A 22,403-nucleotide genomic window follows, 5' to 3' on the forward strand; every position below is an offset into this window, starting at 1 on the left:
CGCAATTTATAGAAATATTTCGTATGTTGTATGACCGACCCATGACATTCTTGACAATAAATGGGCTCAATTCCCCTAGGTTTCAATTGTATAGAGGTACACGACAAGGGTGCCCGCTATCACCATTATTTTTTAATATCGCATTAGATTCATTGATACGTACATGTGAATTGGAAACATCATGGGAAGGAATAAAGATAGGGACATGCAACATCAAGGTATCGGCATTCGCTGATGATTTGTTGTTGTATATTAAAGAACCAAAAACTTGCATGTCCGGATTAATGAATATTTTTCAAATATTTCATCAGATATCGGGATTTTTAATCAACCATCATAAGTCAGAAGCCTTAGCGATAGGTACAAATACTATAAATCAGGGAGACCAAAGATTCCCCTTTACTTGGGCGAAAGATAGTATCCGATACTTGGGACTACGCATTCCACAAAAGATAACAGATATGTACAGCTATAATATCATCTATGGTATAAAACAAATGTTAAAAGACTTTACGAAATGGCAATATTTACCTCTTTCATATTATGGAAGATGCCATTTATATAAAATGGTATCATTCCCACGCCTTTTATATATTTTACAGATGATGCCTTTTTTGGTTGCCAAACGGGACGTACACACTATAAATCAAGCATTAACAAAATTTATATGGGCAAACAAACGACCGAGAATTTCATTATTTAAACTACAACAACCAATAACATTAGGAGGGGTGAATTTGCCACCTATAGAAGACTATGCAATAGCAGCTAATTACAGATATGCGCTAGATTGGGCAAGAGGCACAAATAATTATGTCAACTTAGATCTGGAACAATCCATGATTCCACAAACTGACTTAAGTGCCATTCTACATACCCCACTTGAATCTCTAAATGTGGAAATAAAAAACAACCCATTGTTATATACTACATGCTTGGCATGGCAAACTTTGAGAAAACGAAAGAGATTACCCATACAAATCTCGGGGTTCAGATCATTACTAGATAATGTACAATTCCCGGCTGGGGAAAATAATACCACTGTCCATAACTGGTATAGACAAGGCTTACGTTGTGTATACCAATTCATGGATAAAAATGGTTTAAATATTTTGACTATAGAACAGCTAAAAAGTAAATACCCAGATATAGATTTCCCATATTTTGCTTATTTCCAAATACGAAGCTATATACAAAGTATATTACCCCAATTAAGGATAATAGATAGTACATTCCCACTGGATAGAGTGATACGACTTAAACAAGATGGTGGATATTCTACATCATTAATACAGGATCTAACCAGGAGAGAAATAGATCTCCAAAAAATAAAGACAGGACTCGCCAAATGGCAAGACTCATCTGAAAATATAAACATACAAAAGATCATACAATGGAATAATAAATTAAAAAAACAACTAGTATCCTCATCATATACGGAGATGCAAGACAAAATACTCCATCGAGCATACTACACACCAAAACTGAGATATCTAACTGGGGCATCAGACAACTCAAGATGTTTTAAATGTAATATGGAAAACGCAGATATTATACACTGCATATGGGAATGCCCGATAATACAAATATTTTGGGGGGAAGTCCAGAAGTATATAAATAATGAAATAGGGATTCCATTTGTCGTATCAAAACATTGGGCATTTTGGAACCACTATACACCCCAGAATAAAAATGTAACACCAAATACAAAACAATTATTGGCTCGAATAGCAGCAGCGGCTAAAAAGTCGATTTTATCCCAATGGATAAATAAAGAGCCAATACCTATAGCCTTAATGACATCTAGACTCCAGTTTCTCTATCAGATGGATTGGGCAGAGTGCATTCTAGAGGTGGAAATTAAATCCAACAAATTCTTTGCTATATGGCTATTATATATAAAAACATTACAAATGACAACGAAAGATCAAATACGTAAAATAGCGGGAAAAACAACATGGTATAACACAAGACTATTAGCTACAGGAACTACACCATTTTAGAAAAATACACACCATATTATAAAGATTTGAATGGGGGAGGGGAGGGGGGAGGGAAGGGAGAAAAGAGGGACGGACCCAGAGAAAACAAATTTTATTCAATCTGGTTGAAGGATGAGGACAGGAACCAATAAATAAAGATATGGACAACTTAATGCTCATTAATTACAAATTGGGTTTAATGTAATATATACAAAATACTATAAATGATGTACATTGTAAACAAATATTTTGGAATACGAAATGTGATATATATGCATGAAAACAAAATATGTAAAATGCAAATGTTTATGAAATATGTAATTTTAACTTTTATACATTAATAAAGAAATATAAAAAAAGAAATGGTACTTGGAGTTTGTGTGCAGGGGATCTATGGCAGTAATATTTATCACACTGCAGGCCATAGAGGAGAAATGTTTTACAAATATGTGTGCAGTACAGTATAAAAAAAAAAAAACACATTACAAATAAAAGAGAAACTCACAACATTTTACTGGTGAATGCTTTGGCACAACTCATTTCCCAAACAGATTTTAAACTTTCACATTTCTTAGCCCTTCGACAAAACTCTATTCGGACATAATGAATACTGATTGGAAGTAGAAATTTACATGACTATCGATTTAAAGCTGCAGAAAATGATTTTCAGATTTTAAACATTCTCAACTAGTCTCACATGGATTTCAGAAGAACAAGGGCAATGTCCCTCCTGAACATCAAGCACTCCATGTGGAACTAATGTCTTAAGAAAATGACACAGAGCAATTCTCCTCCTGGAACGTTGCTGAGGTTACAGCGACCCAAGGCACAAAAAGCCGTGGAAGGGAACACAAGTTTGGAGCTTTCCTCTTCCCAGCTCGGAGATTCTGAGGGCAAACATGTTTGGATTCCCAAATCTTGCTAATCACTTGTGTTCTCCAGATCTTTGTAATGCAGAGAATGGATTTTTGGTGGTGAGGAGGCCTTTCTCAAACAGCATATTGGCCAAAGCAAGCTGTACAATGACATACAAAATGTGAAATTAGAGATTACCCAAAACAGACTTTTGAAATGAATGTTTTATTAATGCTTTTTTTATGCAGTTATACAATACTGATGCCAGCGTCCTTATGCCTCAATACCGGCACTTATCGAGTGTTATGCTGTGTATGCCTCAGACTCACAAAGCATAATCCCTAATAAGCTGCCATTGGAGCCATGGTAACACATTTGATTGGGAAATGTTGGGTTTTCCCGCATTTGTGGATGTAAAACACAGCCTCTAATTGCATAACGTGATAATGACCATCATAAGTCTTAATTGGCAGAAAATACATCACGGCTTATTGGAGACCCCTCAAAAGTTGAAGGTTAACCGTGTGATATTCTAGTGCTGCATGTACCTCTTGGCACACACAATCAGGCAACTGGAAAGGGTAATTCAAACTTGTATCAGATCAAATGAAAAAAAAAAAAATGTTTGCTACAATAAAGTTATTTTATTCAAATTGCAACATTTCTTAGCAATAAATGATTATCCTCATGCAATTAACTCCACTAATATATAATTACTAGCTGATGTGCCTAGTTTCAACCTGCAAAAGGTTTGCTGGGAGAAACATTTTACCCATTTTCACCCCCTTAGGCTCGGGCACACATTGCGTTTCAGCAGGATGCAGTCAAACAGGAACTGTTTGGGCAGAATACAAATTCTTGTGTTCATACATTGCGTTTTAGCAGGAAAAATCAATGGGGTTCCCCCATATATTTAGAATTCGCACCGTGCTCTTGGAGCTGGCCATGGTTCCCAAAATACAGGGGACAAAATGGGTGGGGTTTCCCCCTTTTATTTTAGGAACCAGCAGCGGGCTCTTGGAGCCAGCCCTGGTTCCCAAATACGTGTGACAAAGTGATTGGGGTCCCCTGTATTTTAGGGACCAGCACCAGGCTCCACTAGCGAGGGGCTTAATGCCATAACCAGAGGAAACACTTGACGGGGTCCCATGGCCACAGCATTCCCCACCCTATCTAGTCAGCCCAGGCCTGGAGTTCTTGTGGAGGTAGGGACCCCCCCATATAAAAGGGGTCTCCCTTGGCCTGGGTTGAAGTTTGGGGCTAGCCCCCACACCCCTGAGCTGGTGCATTAAGTAATATTGGGGTTTATTCTAGTTCATTCTTTCTGACAAAATCCTTCTTAGATGGACAAAACCATGTGCACTGCAGGTGGGGCAGATGTAACATGTGCAGAGAGAATTAGATTTGGGTGAGTTATTTTGTTTCTGTGCAGGGAAAATACTGACTGCATGATTTTACACTTCAATATAGATCTCTCTTTGAAGAAAAACCCCATCCAAATCTAATTCTCTCTCTAAGTTACATCTGCCCCACCCGCAGTGCACATGGTTTTGTCCATCTAAGAAGGATTTTGTCAGAAAGAATGGACTAGAATAACCCCCATTGTCCTTTATAGGAGCCGTGGTGCATTGAAATGTATGTGTTTTCCTTGAAATCAGGTCATCCCGCCATCCAGACCAGCATGCTGCAGTAGGACTTGGCAGCTGCGGCCCGGCCCCTTGTGTGTGGGCAGCTGAATGTGTGTGGCCCCATCCTTAGGAGTTAAATCTATGCTTAGTGGGTGGCCGCAAATAACTGTCACAGTTTCCAGACTACATGGCAGGCAAACTGGGAGAGTTCACCAACATTTTCAAAGAGCACATTGTAAATGGCAGGTGGACGTTTTGCCACATAACGTTGAAATAAAGCCAATTACAATATAAATCTGTAAATCTATTGGCCTAAAGGTGCATACACACTGAGCGATTTTTGCCTGTCCAAGTGATTTTTGTGGGAGGGTGGATGGCTTTCCATAGAAGGACATAGAATCCTGTTTTTTGTATCCGCTATGAAAAGCTGTCCACCCGGCCAGTAATACCAGCAGATGAATGGTGGCGGCAGGCGGCGCTGACCTGTATGCTAGACTGTGGGTATAAGCAGCGTAGCAAACCGGTCTGAATCAGGTTCTTAGTGAGATAAACTATAGGTTGGAACTACACTTTTTGCTTGTAGCGATTAATTTATTCTTAGAGAGAGCTAATGTAGGAGGGCAACATCAGCACTTTTGAGGGAAAGAAACAATGGCTACCTTATCATCCAGCTCTTCACACGGAAGGTTTTCTACGGTCACATAGGTAGGGTAAGACCGCAGAAGATATTCTACTGCATCCACCTGCTGCATTGAAAGAAGAACAAAATTCCTTTATTAACCAGGGAGGAGATCTGTTCCGTAGGCCTGTACCGCATCGCTGCACTGACCTAACTGTGCCAGGTTATCAAATACACAAATGTTCAGAATATCAGGGCCCGCAGCCACTCAGATATGGCTGCACGAAGATCATAATCTTCAACTAGTCGTGTCATGGTGGAAACATGCTAGAAACTATATATGTTAGGTCAGTTTAGACAGCAAAAGATGTAGAGGCTGCTACCAGTCATTATTTAATAAGCAGTATGAATGTTACCTCAGCATCAATATCAATGCTCTTGGGTTCCTCCTTGTGATACACTCTGGAGTTATCGGTTGAGTAATACAACACACAGGAATCGCCTTCACTACACAACCTGCACATATGAAAGGACACATTATCAAAAAAGGAAAGAGAAAATCAAAAAGAACCATATCTGCCATAAAGGAATTTCGTGCTAAATTTTATACAATGCATGTAAACATAATTTATCAGTAGCTGACCTATAATCTAATCGTCACCAAACAAATTATCTGCTAATATAACAAAACATCAGTTATGGTAAATGGCAATAATTCTCTAGGTTCTAAGTATTGTTCTTAAATCTTATGTACTACAAGCTATCTAACCACTCATTTCTGAATGGCTAAGGAATACAGGACAGCCCATTTCTCAATGGCTAAGGAATACAGGACAGCCCATTTCTGGATGGCTGAGGAATACAGAGCAGCCCATTTCTGGATGGCTGAGGAATACAGGACAGCCCATTTCTGAATGGCTGAGGAATACAAGACAGCCCATTTCTGGATGGCTGAGGGATACAGAACAGCCCATTTCTGAATGGCTGAGGAATACAGAGCAGCCCATTTGTGGATGGCTGAGGAATACAGGACAGCCCATTTCTGGGTGGCTGAGGAATACAGGACAGCCCATTTCTGGATGGCTGAGGAATACAGGACATTGTGTCAGTGACCATCAAAAGATGTGGGAGGTTCCCCCTGCCCTGAAAATGGATGTTACTTTGTAATATCCATTCACAAGCCCCTGTGTGCGAGTCCCCCTCTCGAATGGGTGGTGGCAGCCAACCATTCGCAAGGCAGAGTTTGGGTTGATTCGCAACTACGCAAATTCGCATCCAAGCAAATCAACCAGAATAACCCCCATTCTTCGTGAGGTTTGCTCTACGCGTCACCTCAATGGCTATTTATGTGTCCACATTCCCAAATCAAATCAGAAGAGTCTCAGAATAAAAAGGATGTCCTAATGGCAACCTTTCCTGCTGCACATGTAAGTGATTGAACGAGGATGATTAAATCAATGCAAGTAAGAACACTGGTAACAATTATTATGGAAGATGGAGACAGACAGATGCTTTTATTAGAGGCAGATGGTTCCTCTGTCCAGTTCCTTAGAACATCATGGCTCATTTGAGACTTGATCGATCACACCAAGCAGACGCACACTGCTACAGACTCCCAGCAGCCTACATTATTTTGTACATTGTGTTATTAGAGGAAACGTGAATGCTCTCAGTCTAATTATAAGTGGAACGCAGTCATTTGTTCCAGCAGATACCACGGATATGGTTGTTATATCCAACCAGCATGCACTTCTCACACTCCTAATCAATGCACCATTTCATTTACAACAGTGGTCAGGGAACTCGGTCCTCATTACCCCACACAGTGCATGTTTTGCTGGTAACCCAGCAGGTGCACAGGTGTACTAATTACTCAGACACATTTTATAAGGTCCGCAGGTGGAGTTAATTATTTCACTTGTGATTCTGTGAGGAGACCTGTAAAACATGCACTGTGTGGGGTAATGAGGACCGAGTTTCCTGACCACTGATTTACAGTGAAGTGAAGGGTCAATCATTTAAATGTTTAAAATAATAATGTTCCAATAATAAAAAGGGATTTCATCTATATATTCCTGCTTTCTCCTCCCTGATTGCTCCCCCTTCCCTTCCCACCAGGTGTTGAGTGAAACATGGAACAATAAATTACAAAAGTTATTTTCTAAATGTGCTTTACAAAGTGTGCGAATGATGCCTTAAAATAAGCTCTACCCTGTTTTGTTATTTATTTTGTTAGATTGTTGCAATGGATAAAAAAAATTGGTAATTATGTATTATCTGGGCTCCCATGTTAAATGCACCCCATTTTTTCATACCCCTTCTATCCAACTACGCATGGAGTTGATTTTATATAGTGTGGCGAGCGCAGCGAGCCACCGTGCCCGAAGCGTGGCGAGCCCCGCGAGGGGACGCGGTCTCATAAGAAAAACGGGAGCCCAGATATTACATAAGTACCAAAAAATTTTTTGCAGATAAGATGTAAAAAAACACACACACACACACACACACACACTCCAACAAAGTAGTCGCAATGACACATGTAACTGTAAAGCTGGCCAAACACTTGTCCAATTTGGCCCCTTTTCACCCTTATCCAACAGATCAGTCGGGTGAAAAAGTGGCCAAATCGGAGGTGTTTGATGTCTGATCCGATCCAATGTGCAGTTCTGTGCATATTGTACTGGAGTAAGATATTGGACCTGCTTGTACAGCCTCCCGGAGGGGGGGAATGGGATTGCATACGATATATCGTATGCGATCCTGCCGCCCCAGAAGCTCAGGGGTGGCTCAAAGGGGATTGGCTGCGACTTCTTCAGGGGAGACGTCGCAGTAGTGTATGATGGGCTTAAAGCACACTGACCTTGCCACCCCACCTCTCAGAAACCTGATCTTGGAGTCTTTTTCTAGTTGCACTGCACAATCTTTCACATGTCCATTTTCCCATCTCACTGGAGCTCCGTATACACTATGATCTCTCTCGGCTGGAAGAGAAAACAGGGACTATTAAAAACTCAACAACTTTGTTACACATATAAAATAGCCTTGAATATGCGGGCACTGGCATAATTTCGGCGACGTAGCCCATATATTGAAAGCGGCAACAACTTAAATGGCAAAGCCAAGCTGGCTTTGCCTTTTTAATTCTTGCCAAATTAAAAAGGATGTCCTTAAGTTTTTGTAAAGAAGGAACTGACCAATCAAAGTGTTTATAAAGTTCCTACAAGAGATCTTCCTATTGTAAAGCGCAACAAAATTTGCTGTGCTATATAACAACTGTAAATACATAAACTTTCTTCTGGCTTCTAATATTTGGGAGCCCTTTCTATTGAAGTCCATAGATACATATCATCCCGGGCTACTTATTTATCAACATTCACTTCTATAGCGCCAGCATATTCCTTGCGCTTTGTAATTGGGAAATACCGGATTATTACCTGGTAATGGGTTTTCCTCTACTCCGCCATGGCAGCCATCAAGAATGGGTATCTCCCTGCTGGGTAGTGCTTTTGGAAAGGAAAAAAAGACCTCTGGCTCCTATAAGAAGGCTCCTCCTCCGAACACCAGTGTCTTATATTCTTCAGCTTTAAAACAAACGGACATCATTATTCCACATACACCCCCCCTTTCCTGAGCGTTCCACTCAAGGGAGGGAAATACCGCTGCCATGGCGGAGTAGAGGAAAACCCATTACCAGGTAATAATCCGGTATTTCCTCTGCCTCCGCCATGGCAGCCATCAAGAATGGGTCATACCCAAGCAGTACTGTATTTCATAGGGAGGGCATACTCACGTATAACTTAGGAACAGGCCACTGGCCGTATAATGCATAACTCAATAAAAAATGTTTCTTCATGTTTCACTCTACTGCTGCGCTCAGGATCTTCCTCCCAAACTTAGCATCTGCGGAAGACCAGACGTCTACTCTGTAATGCTGTGTGAACGTGTGCGCTGAGGACCACCCTGCGGCTTTGCAAATTTCTGTCAGTGATGCAGATCTTTTCTCTGCCCATGATGACGCCATTGACCGCGTTGAGTGTGCTTTAAAACCTTCTGGTGGCTCTTGTTGTCTTATGACATATGCTTGTCGAACACAACTTTTAATCCACCTTGATAAAGTCTGTTTAGAGGCTCTTTGCCCCTTTCTTTCTCCCTCTGATAATATAAATAAATTGTCAGTTTTACGGAATTCGGCCGTCCTTTGCTTGTAAATGGACAGGGCTCTGACCAGGTCCAGACAGTGTAACCTGCTTTCTTTACTATTCGCCGGATTTGCGCAGAACGTGGGCAATATAATCTCTTGATTGATATGAAACTCCGACGCCACCTTTGGTACAAACATCGGGTTTGTCCTTAAGACTACTTTATCCGCATACATTTTGAAATACGGTTCTTTTATCCACAATGCTTGGAGTTCTGAAATTCTACGAGCTGAGGTCATGGCCACTAGGAATAACACTTTCCACGACAGAAACTTTAAGGCTACTTCTTGTAGTGGTTCAAACGGAGATTCTGTTAGTACTCCCAGTACTAGATTCAAGTCCCACGAGGGTACCGGACTTCTCACCTTTGGTTTAATTCTCTTTACTGCCTGCATGAATCTTTGAACATATCTGTTTTTGGCTATGTCCCAATCCAATACGCATGACATCGCTGAAACCTGCACTTTCAGAGTACTTGGGGAGAGGTTCATCCGTAACCCTTCTTGCAGGAAAGAAAGTATGGTGACCACACTGCGAGGATTCTTCTTATACTCCTTCGCCCAACACGCATACTTCTTCCAAACCCTATAGTATACCTTCATGGTTACCGGCTTTCTTGCCTTCAGCAAGGTTTCCACTACTCCTTCACTGAAGCCTCTCGCTTTCAGACCCCTGATTTCAGCAGCCAAGCCGTCAGTTTCCACGATTCCGGCTGCTCCTTGTATACCTCTCCTTGTACCAGTAGGTCCTTGGTTGAGGGTAACCTCCACGGGTCGTCTATTGCCAATTTCTGGACTGTATTGAACCACGCTCTGCGAGGCCAATACGGTAGGATCGCTATTACCTCGATCTCTTCCCTCTGCAGTTTCTCTAGTAATTTCTGAATTATTGGTATCGGGGGAAAAACATAAGCCCTCTCTATGTCCCAGGGCACCGACAGGGCGTCTACTTGTTCTGCCAGCGGCTCCCAGAACCTGGCAAAAAATCTGGGTACTTTTTTGTTTCTTGCCGTCGCCATAAGGTCTACCTGTGGACATCCCAACCTTTGCACCAGATCTTCGAACACCTTTTGGTTGAGACCCCACTCTCCTGGCAGACACTCCACCCTGCTTAATTGATCTGCCACCACGTTTTCTTTCCCTGCTAGGTAAACTGCCGTGATGCTCAGAACCCAGGTTTCTGCCCACTCGAACAGTTTGGTGGCCACCTCCATCAATGCTCTGCTGCGTGTACCTCCTTGCCGATTCACATAGGCCACTACCGCTTGGTTGTCGGTCCTCACAATTAGTTCTGCACCCTGTAGTTGGTTTTGGAACCACCTGCAGGCTCTGACCACCGCCTCCATTTCTCGCAGATTGGAGTGAGCTTCTTTCCAGTTTTGTTGCCATTTTCCTTGGGCCACCTGATAATTGCAGGTTGCTCCCCAGCCTGTTTCGCTGGCGTCCGTGGTCAGTGTAACCTGTGGCCTTGTGCCAAAATATCTTCCTGCTGCCAGCCTGCTTTCTACTGCCCACCAGTCCAAGTCTTGCCTGGCCCTTGTCGACAGGATTATTTTTTGGGACAAATCTTTTGAATTTTTGTTCCACTGTAGAAGAAAACAGTTCTGCAGTTTTCTTGTATGGAATCTTGCCCAAGGAACAACCTCTATTGCTGAGGCCATGAGGCCTAGCACCTCCATGCAATCTCGTGAGGATGCAACGCGTCTTCTTTTTAGGTTCTTTACTTGGTGAATTAGTTTTTCTCTTCTGACCTCTGTTAAGGAGATTTTCTGCTCCTTTGTATTTATTACTACTCCCAAGTATGTTCTTTCTTGAGCGGGGACCAGTTGGCTCTTTTTGTAATTCACCAGCCATCCGTGTTCCAACAGACACTGCACCACTCTGTCTGTGTGTTCCTGGGCTTTCTCCTCGGAATCTGCGACTATTAGAATGTCGTCGAGGTAAGGAAATAATCTTATCCCGCTCTGCCTTAGTGCGGCTATCAACACAACTAGTACCTTGGAGAATGTTCTTGGGGATGTTGCCAGCCCGAATGGTAGGGCGTTGAACTGATAACTCTCGCCCATCAGCCTGAACCTCAGATACTTTCGATGGCTTATGCAAATTGGGACGTGCAAATAGGCGTCTTTGAGATCTATCGACGTCATGAAGTCTTTCCGACTTAAATCCAGAATTACTGACTTGATATTGTCCATTTTGAAAGATTTCACCTCTATGAACTGATTGAGCCGTCTCAGATCTAGTATGGTACGAAACCCTCCTGTTGCTTTTTTTACTACAAAAAAACGGGAGAAACATCCCCGAAATTCCTGCCCTTCTGGCACAATACTGATTACTTCCTGTTCCAGCATCTCTTGCAAACTTGTCAATAAGGCTTTCCTCTCCTCCCTGTTCTTGGGAATTGGAGACTGAACAAAAAACTCTCCGGGAACTCTGTTGAACTCCACTTTGTAACCGGAGGAAATTATCTCTTGGACCCACTTGTCTCCAGTGGTCCCGGACCAGACGCTTACAAATTTCAGCAACCTGGCCCCTACTGTTTGTGACCTGACGTCACTGTGCCTCCTTTTTGGAGGAGAATTTGTCTCTATTTCTTTGGGCACGAAAATTGCCCCTTGAAACCCAGGATCCCCTTCTATAGGGTCTTCCTGGTCTATAAGCCCGTGACTCTCTGTAGTCTTGAGGCTGAAATCTCCCAAACTTGGCTGGAGGTACTCGTCTGCCTCCCTTATCTTGAGGGAGCCAAACCGACTTCCCTCCTGATATTTTAGCCACAAGCTCGTCCAATTGCTTGCCGAACAAGTAGTCCCCTTGAAATGGCATGGACAAGAGCTTATTTTTGGACTGCACGTCCGCTGCCCATGGTTTTAACCATAGCGCCCTTCTTGTTGCAGCTGTCGCTGCCCCTGCTCTGGCCGACAGTCTTACCGCGTCCATAGACGCTTCACAGATGAATTCTACTGCTAGCTGCACATCCTGTATAACCTTTAACAGTTCCGAACTTGCCAGCTCATCTAAAACATCTCCCTCGAGTTGCTGACACCAGCCTCTTGCTATCCTGGAAGTCACCGCCATTGCTGACGCCGCTTTTAGAGAAGCCCCTGAAATTAGATGTTGCTTTCTTAGGCCCAACTCGATTTTACGATCCATTGGATCTTTAAAAGCGTTGGCCTCTTCTAGTGGCAGTGTCGTTTTCTTTGACAACCTCGCCACTGCTGCATCTATCTTCGGCGCTTCCTCCCATGATAGTACTTGTGCCTTGTCAAAGGGGTACATTTTATTAACCTTCCCCGGAATAGCCATTCTTTTATCCGGCTGCTTCCATTCCTCAGTTATTATGTCCTTTAGAGTTTGAGACAGGGGAAAAGTTTTAGTTTTCTGTTTCTTGTCTTTAAAAAGCATCTCCTGCAAGCTGACATCCTCCTGCTTGTCCTCAATATCTAATGCCTTATAGATCCGGACCAAAAGGTTGTCGACCATGTCGGCATTAAAGTCTGATTCTGACCTATCCTGGCCTGGATCCTCCTCCTCTTCATCATCTAAGCCCCCTCCAAGTATACTAGGGCCAGCCGACTGACCTGGCATATCCTCAGTATCCTCATTTAAGACAAAGCTTTTCCTCTTGATAGGTGTCTTGCCTGCGTCCTCTTTTGGTGCAAATGTATCAGCCAAGGCTGTTTTCAGCATTTGTACTAAGCTCGACATTTGAGCCGGGGAAAACATCTGAGACATTTTACAGCCTTCACACACAGTCCCCACATGCTTATCCGGCAGCGTTTTCTCACATGCTGTACATTTGCTGAGCACCACTTTCTTCTGCTTGCTTTTCCCTTTATCCTTACTAGACTCAGACCTAAAGAAAAATATCAACCAGTCACTACTACCACTACACAATATCACACCCTGTGGACACCCTACACCACATACTGCTCACCCCGTTTTTATACCAGACTGTCTGTCTTCCTCCATTATGAGTAGTGCGCTTCTGGACCAATACACTTTAAAACAAACATACATCGTTACGATCTATAGAATACTTGCTACAACAGCCAACAGCTAGGTACCGCGTTGAGCTCCTAACCAGCCCGCTGCAACTCACCTCCTTGCAGCCGTAATCTTTCACGCCCGCTCTGCTAGACGCTTACTACCCTGCTGCCGAGACCTCAGATCAGCGTGCACAACGCCGGCTGTTCTCTAAGACCTGACGCGTACCGGAAGTCGCGCCCTAATGACGCGCCTCCTCTGTGTACACGCCGCGCGCACTACTCGGCGCCCGCCCTTAGCACAGAGCTGGGGCAGGGGAAGCGTGTGCCGACAACCACCGTGCCTCACCGTATTCTTCCCCCCGGACGCCGCCGCATAGCTACCCCATGGGGCCCGCATTCGGCATCGCGGAGCTTATACTCCCTCCTCCTCTGCATGAAGCCAAAGCAGCTGCAGGGAGCGACAGTCTCCATAAAGGTGAGCTGGTGTCCACAAGCACTGCACTACCCGGAAAGGAAAAAAAGACACTGGTGTTCGGAGGAGGAGCCTTCTTATAGGAGCCAGAGGTCTTTTTTTCCTTTCCAAAAGCACTACCCAGCAGGGAGATACCCATTCTTGATGGCTGCCATGGCGGAGGCAGAGGAAAAAAGAAGATTATTAATAAAACAAGACTGGGTGATAACATAGGTAAAAGAGGTAAGTTCAGAGTCTATAGGCTACTTACAATAATCGGCTGGTGCCAATATTTATCCCCCACATGAATTGCTACTATACTAGGGTTTCCCATTTACCAGAAAACAATTACTAAATTGCAGAATATAAAAGAAGTTCTACTTTTACACAAAGCCCCAGTTACAGAGCAGAAATATCCCACCACACGGTTATAAGAAAATACACAGTTGTAGGATTGTGAACTAGATCCTACCAGGTGTCAGTACAGGAGGCAGACAGTCATGCAGGAACGCTTTAGCCTTCTGGTCTACTGCTGCATCAACCGGAGCGTGCTCGGTCAGCTTTCTCACCAGCGTGTGTACCTTCTCTATGAAGTGTTCCCTACGGGGGTCCACCTAATAGGGAGCAGGCAAACATGGCAGCATGAACTCGTCAGTAAGAAAGTACGATGTACAAAAGCCTGGCACAGAAGATTCTGGGTTACTCACCGTAGAAATAATTTTTGCGTCCAGCTGGGAATCACTGACACTGGGATATGAGGGAGGGGCCAAGGAGTTGGCACTAAATTAATTGACTGAAACCCCCCCCCCCCCCCCCTTACATACTTTTCTTTTGCCGTGGCTCTCCAGTTATATGACTAGCAAAGCCAAAGAAGAAAATGGAAGAATAAGAGATGGTCGTACAAATTCATCATACACATTAGGGAGGGAAACAAGTGATTCCCAGATGGACTCAGAGGATTCTACGGTGAGTAACCCAGAATCTTATTTCTTCTTAACATTTGTGAACTGACGCTGGGATTTCCCTAACAAGCAATAAGAGGGAGGATGATTATGCATAGCATATGCTGTATGCAAAACCCACATCTTTCGCCACAAATATGTAGAACTGATCAGATTTGGTAGATGTACGGAGGACCAGGTGGCCACCTTGCACAGCTACTCAATAGAGGCACCATGCCGAGCTGCCCAAGAAGCACTTAAAGCCCAAGTTGAATGCGCCTAAATAGGATCAGGCACTGACTCGCCAAAGGCTACGCAGTACATACATACATGCCTGCTTGATAGTGGAAGTAATCCAACGAGCAATAGTTTCAGTGCTGGCCAGCCTTTTTTATGGGCATCATAAACTACCAAGAAGCTGTCTGTCTTACGCAAGGCAGCAGACCTATCCACATATATTCTGAGTGCTAATACCACATCTAGAAACCAGAGGGGACTCTCCAGATCAGATGGATGGACCCCTTACCTTTGTCAACCAATCCAGCAGGGAATCCCCTGACCCGAAATAAATATTCCACAGGTCACTGGGAGTGTGGGCAAAAAGATGTCCACCATTACCAGATGGAGGCTCCAATATCTAGGTAATCAACGTTTTCAGTTGCTTCATTGTGCCTCCTGTGCCCCCTTAGAGGTAATCGGAGCTCCACATATAGTGGCCGGACCGCTGCCCTTGCCATTTCTTTGCCACATGAGCCGCCTTGCGGTCGCCAGCATTACGGAAACATTACACTGTGGCACTGGTCACAGCTGCAGCCTCCAGGAAAATGGCTCATATAGGGGACTTTATTTAATACCCTAGGGTCAAAGCAGACCTGTGGATGCCTGTGGACCTCTTCTGGGCCCAGGAGTGGGAAGGTGGGCAGATAACAGCTACCAGTACTGCTCTTAATACTCGCTCCACCAGCCTTGATCCAGGCTCTAAAGGCCCCCCATACATTAAGCCAACTTGTTGTAAGGACAAGTTGGCCCTGACTTCCCCTGTGCTCCCCTGCAGCTCCCTGGGACAGCTTGAAAAGATTTGGCACTTGATTTTTTTAACGTGATAAATCGGATGTGATTTATCACATGTAACCCGAGGAAGCTGCAGATGGAGTAGAGGCAGCAGAGCAGGGTCTGTGGTAGTGGCAGGCGGGGAGCGAGGACCAGAGAGCAGGGTCCAGGGTAGCGGCAAGAGGCGGGAGAATAGAAAAAAATCCTATTCGAAAGACTGGACGGCCACTGATTGGCTGAGCTCTCCCAGCCCCTGCTCTCCAGCCCCCGCTTGCTGCACCAGGTACCCGCTCCACGGACCTCGCTCCCTGCCGAACTGACGGCATCTTATGTGCAGATCGCCCGACTTCTGGATCTGATCTGATGCACATGGGCCCACGCAAAGGATCAGATCGGATGTCATGCGATACACAATTTGGCTATTTCATCTAGTTTCTCGGCCCGATCCACCAGAATCGGGTGAAATCGGGCTTAAGACACAAAGCAAACAAATTAAGTGGATATGTAAAGATTTTCCCAAATCAGGTGCTAATTATTTATAAAAAAGTGATATTAAGCAGTAGGTAATATAGGGGCAGATTTATTAAGCCTGGCGAAGAGATAAACTGGAGCTAAGTTGATATAAAGTGGAAGGATATAACACATCAGCCAATCAGCTGTGTATGAAATATAACAGTTAGGAATTGGGGTGTGGTACAGGGGTCCGACAGTCGGGATCCCGACAGTCATTAGCCCGACGTCAGGATTCCGACTGGCCGGACCCAGACAGCATGGTGAGCGCAACTAAGCGCCTTGCGGGCTCGCTGTGCTCGCCATGCGAGCCACCTATTCTATTCTCCCGTCGGGAGCCTGGCTGTCGGTGTTTTGAACATTTATGTGTTCAGATAAAATATAGTCCAATAGTTTTGTATAGAACAAGGTGAGAGTGTCCGTACTATATAGTGTAGGCAATAATATATATATATATATATATATATATATATATATAATAAAAGACAGACTGGATGTGCCGGCAATGAAGTGCAATGGAATTTTAAATGTTCTGGAACAGGACGTATGGGCAGTTCGTGTTATAAATCACCTGTACACAGCTGTACTCTGCACAGAGTCCATGCTCTGCTTCTATAGGATTCTTCCTGGAAGGACACAGCCACATCTCTCACCCGTGACATGACAGGGAGCATCTCTCACCTGCCCTGTGGTCTCCGCCTGTACTCTGAGTCCCTGGGCAGCAATTTCCATCAGGTGGTGATTGGAAGACGGCTGCACTGCAGGCTGTAGTTGCCACTTATTTAACATGCGCTTTAGAGTAGGCTGTTATTTTTCAAGTGTGTACTATCGCGTTTCGCTCCCGCACTGACCTTTTTCTATACAAAACGATTGGATTATTTTGTATCTGAACACATGAACGTGTTTGTTTACATGTGTAGGAGATGCATACTGCATGTTGCGGATAGTTCTTAAAGCATTATTTATTTTATATGTCTTTCAGGTGGCCACCAGGCATTATTATGTGTAATAATTAGGATTCTTTATTAAATATCTTATTTATGCACTATTATGAGTTATAGTATTTTAAATTAGCCATACTTAAGGTCCCCATACACTAGGCCGATTTGTCCTATGGACAAGTCGGACCAGATTGCCCTTGAGAGCTCCCTGGGAGGCTCACATGCAATAAACCGCATGTGATTTATTGCATGTAATCCCAGGGAGCTGCTGTGGCGGCAGGGGGTGGGAAATGGGGTCCGGCCAGCTGGTGGTGGCGGGCAGCTTGTAGTGCTGGGCAGCGGGGTCCCTCCGAGCAGCGGCGGCAGCTTGTAGCAGCATTTTGAAATGACTGGATGGACACTGATTGGCTGAAGGAATTCTCTCAGCCAATCAACGTCCGGCCAGTAATTTAAAAATATTCAGAAGCCGGATCCCATGCTGCTGCTCGGAGGGACCCCGCTGCCCAGGATTACGAGCTGCCCACCACTACCAGCTAGCCGGACCCCGCCACTAGGAGTTGCCTGCCGCATGGACCCCGCTGCTGGTTGCACATAGGTGTGTGCCAGCGGTGCTTCACCACTGGCACACACTTAAAATCTGACCGACATCACGAGTGCTTGGTCAGATTGCGAGACATCTGCTGTCCCGCCGGTGCGACCACAGGGTCCGGGACCGAAGCACATGGGACCACGCATCGGACCGACAGCATGTCACACAGACGATTTGGTCTGATTTCCCGGCCCGATCTGTTGGAATCAGACCTAATCGGCTCAGTGTATGCCTTTTCACTTAAATTTATACAGAGCAGTAGCATTCGTTGGTCCTATCAGTGGATATGTGTCAGGTCCTGTTTAATAGAAGTAAAGTTTAAGTCTAACGATATAAAAAATAAAAGGAATAAATATAAATATAGCAGCACAATTGCTTTATGGTACCAGCAGCACAAATCACTATTTGCTCTGGTTACCTGTGGCTTTAGTCTTCAGGCACAAAGGAAAGCACACAATGTAATTACCATGTCTGCATTCTGTACACCCATATACTCCAGGTAATCCATAGGAAGCCCCTTCCGATACTCCACGTCCTCCTCCGCTGCAATCTGCAGGGCTGCTGGGAGTAGCTGGAGACACAAAGATATTCCAGGTGTATGGGTAAGTTATGTGCAGAAAATAGGACTGTGGGTCAGATGTATGTGCCACAGTCAATAATCAGAACTCACTCTGTAGTTTATAAACGGGACAATAAATATCTACTCAATAACACTGCCCGACAGATGTCAAGTCTAAAGCTTATATTCGGACTACCAGCAAGCTCATCAGAACATGGAGACCACGTCCTGAACTGCTATCATACCAACTAATGCTAACCATCAAGAGTCCAGACCATGGGATGCCTGGTATATACCTGAATTATGTGCTAAATCCATGCAAAACTCATATCTCAATGCAGTCACAGGAGAAGCTATTACTCACCTTGTCCAGTAGGTCTGCCCAGCAATTCCGCTGAAAGGAGGAAACGGTTACGTGCAGGGAATGTACATCAGGTAGACAGTCGCCCTGGTGAATAAACCCCCTGGGGAAGTACAGGAGGTCTCCAGCTTCCAACACAGTTTCCAAAATTGGTTCCCCAATGTTGTGGTCATTGAAATTTGCTGTCAAAACAAAACAGTTGATCAGGTTTACTGCTGAAATAGTGATCAATCATTTGGGGATTAAGGGGGGTATTCAACCCCGAGTGACGACTGTCAATCTGTCCCAACAACCATGACCCTGGCCCGTTTTCATTTTGCTCGACAACCAGACAGGAGTCGATTTCCCGTCTGCCGATCGGCGAAAAGGGGGCGTGTCTGCATAAACGGCGGTGGATTGTCAGGATTTGGGCCGTTCTGTCGATCAGGAAAGACAGCATTGAATAAGCGCCCGATATTTCCCCCGTCGTAAATACACTTAGAAATAAAAAGACCACCACTATAGAATGTTAGCAGTCCATTGACAGACAAGTTGAAGAATACGTCATACTAATATGTATGGTGTAAAACAATCAAAAGCCCAAGTTTTTAAACAGACATTTAGAAGAATAAGCCCACCAGTTAGTGGTGGCAGGACCATAATGCAGGTCATTATGTAAGAGTTACCTGCTGACCAGTATAAAGCACATTGGGGCTTATTCTGAGTCACCTACAAAGGGGCTGTAGCTGCAGACAGGATACATAGATTCCTGCAGGGAGACCGACATCACCTTCCCTGATGCCTAACCCTTTGCTTAATATATGAACATAACCCTCCCTCTCCACAGCCTAAACCGGTACTTATGTAGTATCTGGGCGTCCGATTTAGAAATCGGATCGCATCGCATGCGACCAAATCGTATGTGATGCGATGGTCAAGATTTTTCCATAGGATTCAATGTTAAAATGGTCTAAGTCCATTTTAACATAGAATTCAATGGGAAAAAGGGGTCCTTTTCCTTTCCCCACTATCCAAGTGGGCATGGAGTTGGATATAAACCTGTGGCGAGCGTAGCGAGCCACCGAGCCCGAAGCGTGAATCGCATCGCATCGCATCTGATTGTATGCCTTAAGGTAAGGCATACAATCACAAAATCGGCAGCCCAGATAAAACATAAAGTACCCCTAAACCTCCCCCCCCTGTAGCCTAACCCTAATACTCCCCCCTAACCGCAGCCTAACCTTAACGCAACCTCTAGTGCCTAAACCTTACCCTCCCTCTCTCTCTCCTCTCCCCCCTACCCACAAGACAATTACAATTGGGATGCCGGCAGTATGGATTCCAGTGTCGGCATTGAAAGCAATGTGGGCATCACGGCACTGGTTTTTGGGCACCCGGATTTTCACTGCCGGCATCCTGAGCACTGGCATTCTAACCTCATCCCCTGCAGGAACCTGTATTAGCCTGACTTACCAAATCAACCAATGAGGAGGGATCACGCGTGTACAAGCAGAAACCAGTGCCGCCCATTCAGTTTTTATTTATCGATTAATTTTCCAACAATGGGAAAACATATTGAGCACCAGCAAAATAGAAGATATTAAATGAAGTGATCAAATGTATTACTAGTTAAAACATGCCATTATCAATGTCCTAAAATGCACAAGATCATGATGAGAGCAGTGGATAGAGACATCTATAGTAAATGTAAATACCAAGTACAATTACACTATGAGGAAAGAGGGCACAGCCAAAGTGGACCATTCCACAGCTTTGCCATTGCCCAGCTTTGGCCCTGAAACAAGGTTACACGAAGGGACAGATCCAGCCAGTTTGTGTCCAGCTTCATAAGAACACGAGTGGCATATGTAAAGATGTGATGATTCATTGTCTACATCCATGAAGAGATGAGGGCCCCAGAATCAGCGCCAATGACTGTTACTGTGTATTATAACGATCCCTATGTGTCATAGAAGCACAGAATGGTCGGTTCTTACCACTTGACAACTGAGGGAGAATTTCTGATTTGTTCCTGTAACAAAAGAGGCAACAGCATTAAAAATAAAATAATTATAATAATCTAAAACCCTGTTAACAAAATAAAATCAAACTTCTGATCGTTTTTTCCCTATAGAGGAAGCAAGTGAGCAGGGCCCTCATACCTCTGTCATTACCCAGCCTTGTTTTATGAATAATTTGTTCTCAATTGTAAATCACAAAGTAATATGCTAGCACGATATAAGTAATAGCTAATAATTATAATAAGAATAAACCAGACAGTCACAAATACGTTCCTCGAGGGAACACTAACAAGCCAGGTTTAAAGGATTGCAAAGCTTGGCCAGAGGCGACTTAATACTTAGTACTTCAATCTATTTGTTTAAACCAAGCATGTCCAAACTGTGGCCCTCCAGCTGTTGTGAAACTTCACATCCCAGCATGCCTTGCCATAATTTTAGCATTCCCTAATAGCAAAACTTTGGCAAGGCATGATTAGACTTGTAGTTTCACAACAGCAGGAGGGCTATAGTTTGGACATGCCTGGTTTACACCATCTGTGCCCAGCCCTGGATATACTTAAACCCTGTACTGTTTTAGGGTGCTTTGAGGACCGTGTTTGAACCCCTGTGTAAACCAACTTACTGCAGGAAGACATTAAGCCAGGAGTTAGTTAATGTGTTGCTCTGTTTCTATGAAGCATGTCACACAGCAGTCTAGTACAAAGTTAAATCCTTTGCATAAAGGAAGCTTATGCTTACAGTACCTGTCCTTTCTAATTCATGTGTATTTATACAGGTAATAATCTTCTTTATGCACTCAATATTGTTACCCTGATAAACAAGCCCTGCTCACTTGGTTCAAATGACGTACTCTAATAGAAGTCAGCGATTGACCAGACAAACTAAGGTTAACACTAACCTGGGATTGTAGACCCTCCAGTGTTTTTTGCCTTCCAGCTGAATCACAAAGGCCTCAATATCATCATAGTGTGGTGCAAATCCCTGGGTACCAGGAGGAGTAAGGTACCTGAGGGAATAATTGGGCAGCAAACATGTTAGGAGGAATATTTTAAAATCTGTTTTAAAATACATTTTAGAGGTAGTGACACCTAATCATTCACTTATGCTCACCCACTGCATCATGGGAGTTAAAGGTAGACAACTGGAAAGTAACAGCACTTACATACTAATAATGCATTATAGAAAAAGCACTCATTTGGGATACACAGAAAAGGGTGACTAATCACACTGCATCCTGTGCATACTAACAGTGTGATGATCACAGTGATCAATACAGCATCCCACTGTGGTCTACTAGAGCGGCACTCACTTGAGCGCCCACTCGGGTAGCCAAAGAGGATGGAGAAATAATAAATGCTGACCACATGGTTTGGAGAAGCTTTATTACATTGTAAGTCTACAGAAAAAGTAATATTGCTGGTAACTCATTAATGTGACCGGGCTGTCTTGTAGCAGTGGATTGGCTGCTTTATAAAATGAGCCATCCCAGGCCATTAGCGATAGGAGTGAGGACACACTACTGTACCTTGCTTTGCAAGAGTAAAATGAATACATACATGTTTGCCCCAACCATGCTTCCAAACAGCTCCTGTAGAGTGCATAGGACATTCCATACTGTAACGGAGAAGGCCTGGGGATTCAGTAACCTCAGCGAACATCCATTCTGTAGGTACAGAAAGTCAAATACTGAGCAATTTTAAGTAGTGTTTAAAATGTAAAATCATTGAAGGCCG

General features: G+C 44.0%; 1 protein-coding gene across 1 annotated transcript in view; it reads right to left on the bottom strand.

The window, feature by feature from the left end:
• Positions 1-2,471: 2,471 nt before the first annotated feature.
• The window catches only part of RIOX1 (ribosomal oxygenase 1), a 29,783-nt gene continuing 9,851 nt past the window's right edge, over positions 2,472-22,403 (bottom strand). The window contains exons 6-15 of the mRNA XM_083176051.1: positions 22,227-22,333; positions 21,569-21,676; positions 20,647-20,681; positions 18,674-18,852; positions 18,217-18,321; positions 14,192-14,333; positions 7,945-8,065; positions 5,501-5,600; positions 5,125-5,211; positions 2,472-2,997 (exon numbers count right to left, since the gene is read on the bottom strand). Of these exons, the coding sequence (XP_083032177.1) occupies positions 2,908-2,997; positions 5,125-5,211; positions 5,501-5,600; positions 7,945-8,065; positions 14,192-14,333; positions 18,217-18,321; positions 18,674-18,852; positions 20,647-20,681; positions 21,569-21,676; positions 22,227-22,333 (1,074 nt within the window). The 3' untranslated portion in view covers positions 2,472-2,907. The remainder of the gene's footprint in view (positions 2,998-5,124; positions 5,212-5,500; positions 5,601-7,944; positions 8,066-14,191; positions 14,334-18,216; positions 18,322-18,673; positions 18,853-20,646; positions 20,682-21,568; positions 21,677-22,226; positions 22,334-22,403) is intronic.

This window comes from Crinia signifera, chromosome 3 (genome assembly GCF_055691185.1).
Source record: "Crinia signifera chromosome 3, ASM5569118v1, whole genome shotgun sequence".
In the NCBI taxonomy this organism is placed as follows: domain Eukaryota; kingdom Metazoa; phylum Chordata; class Amphibia; order Anura; family Myobatrachidae; genus Crinia; species Crinia signifera.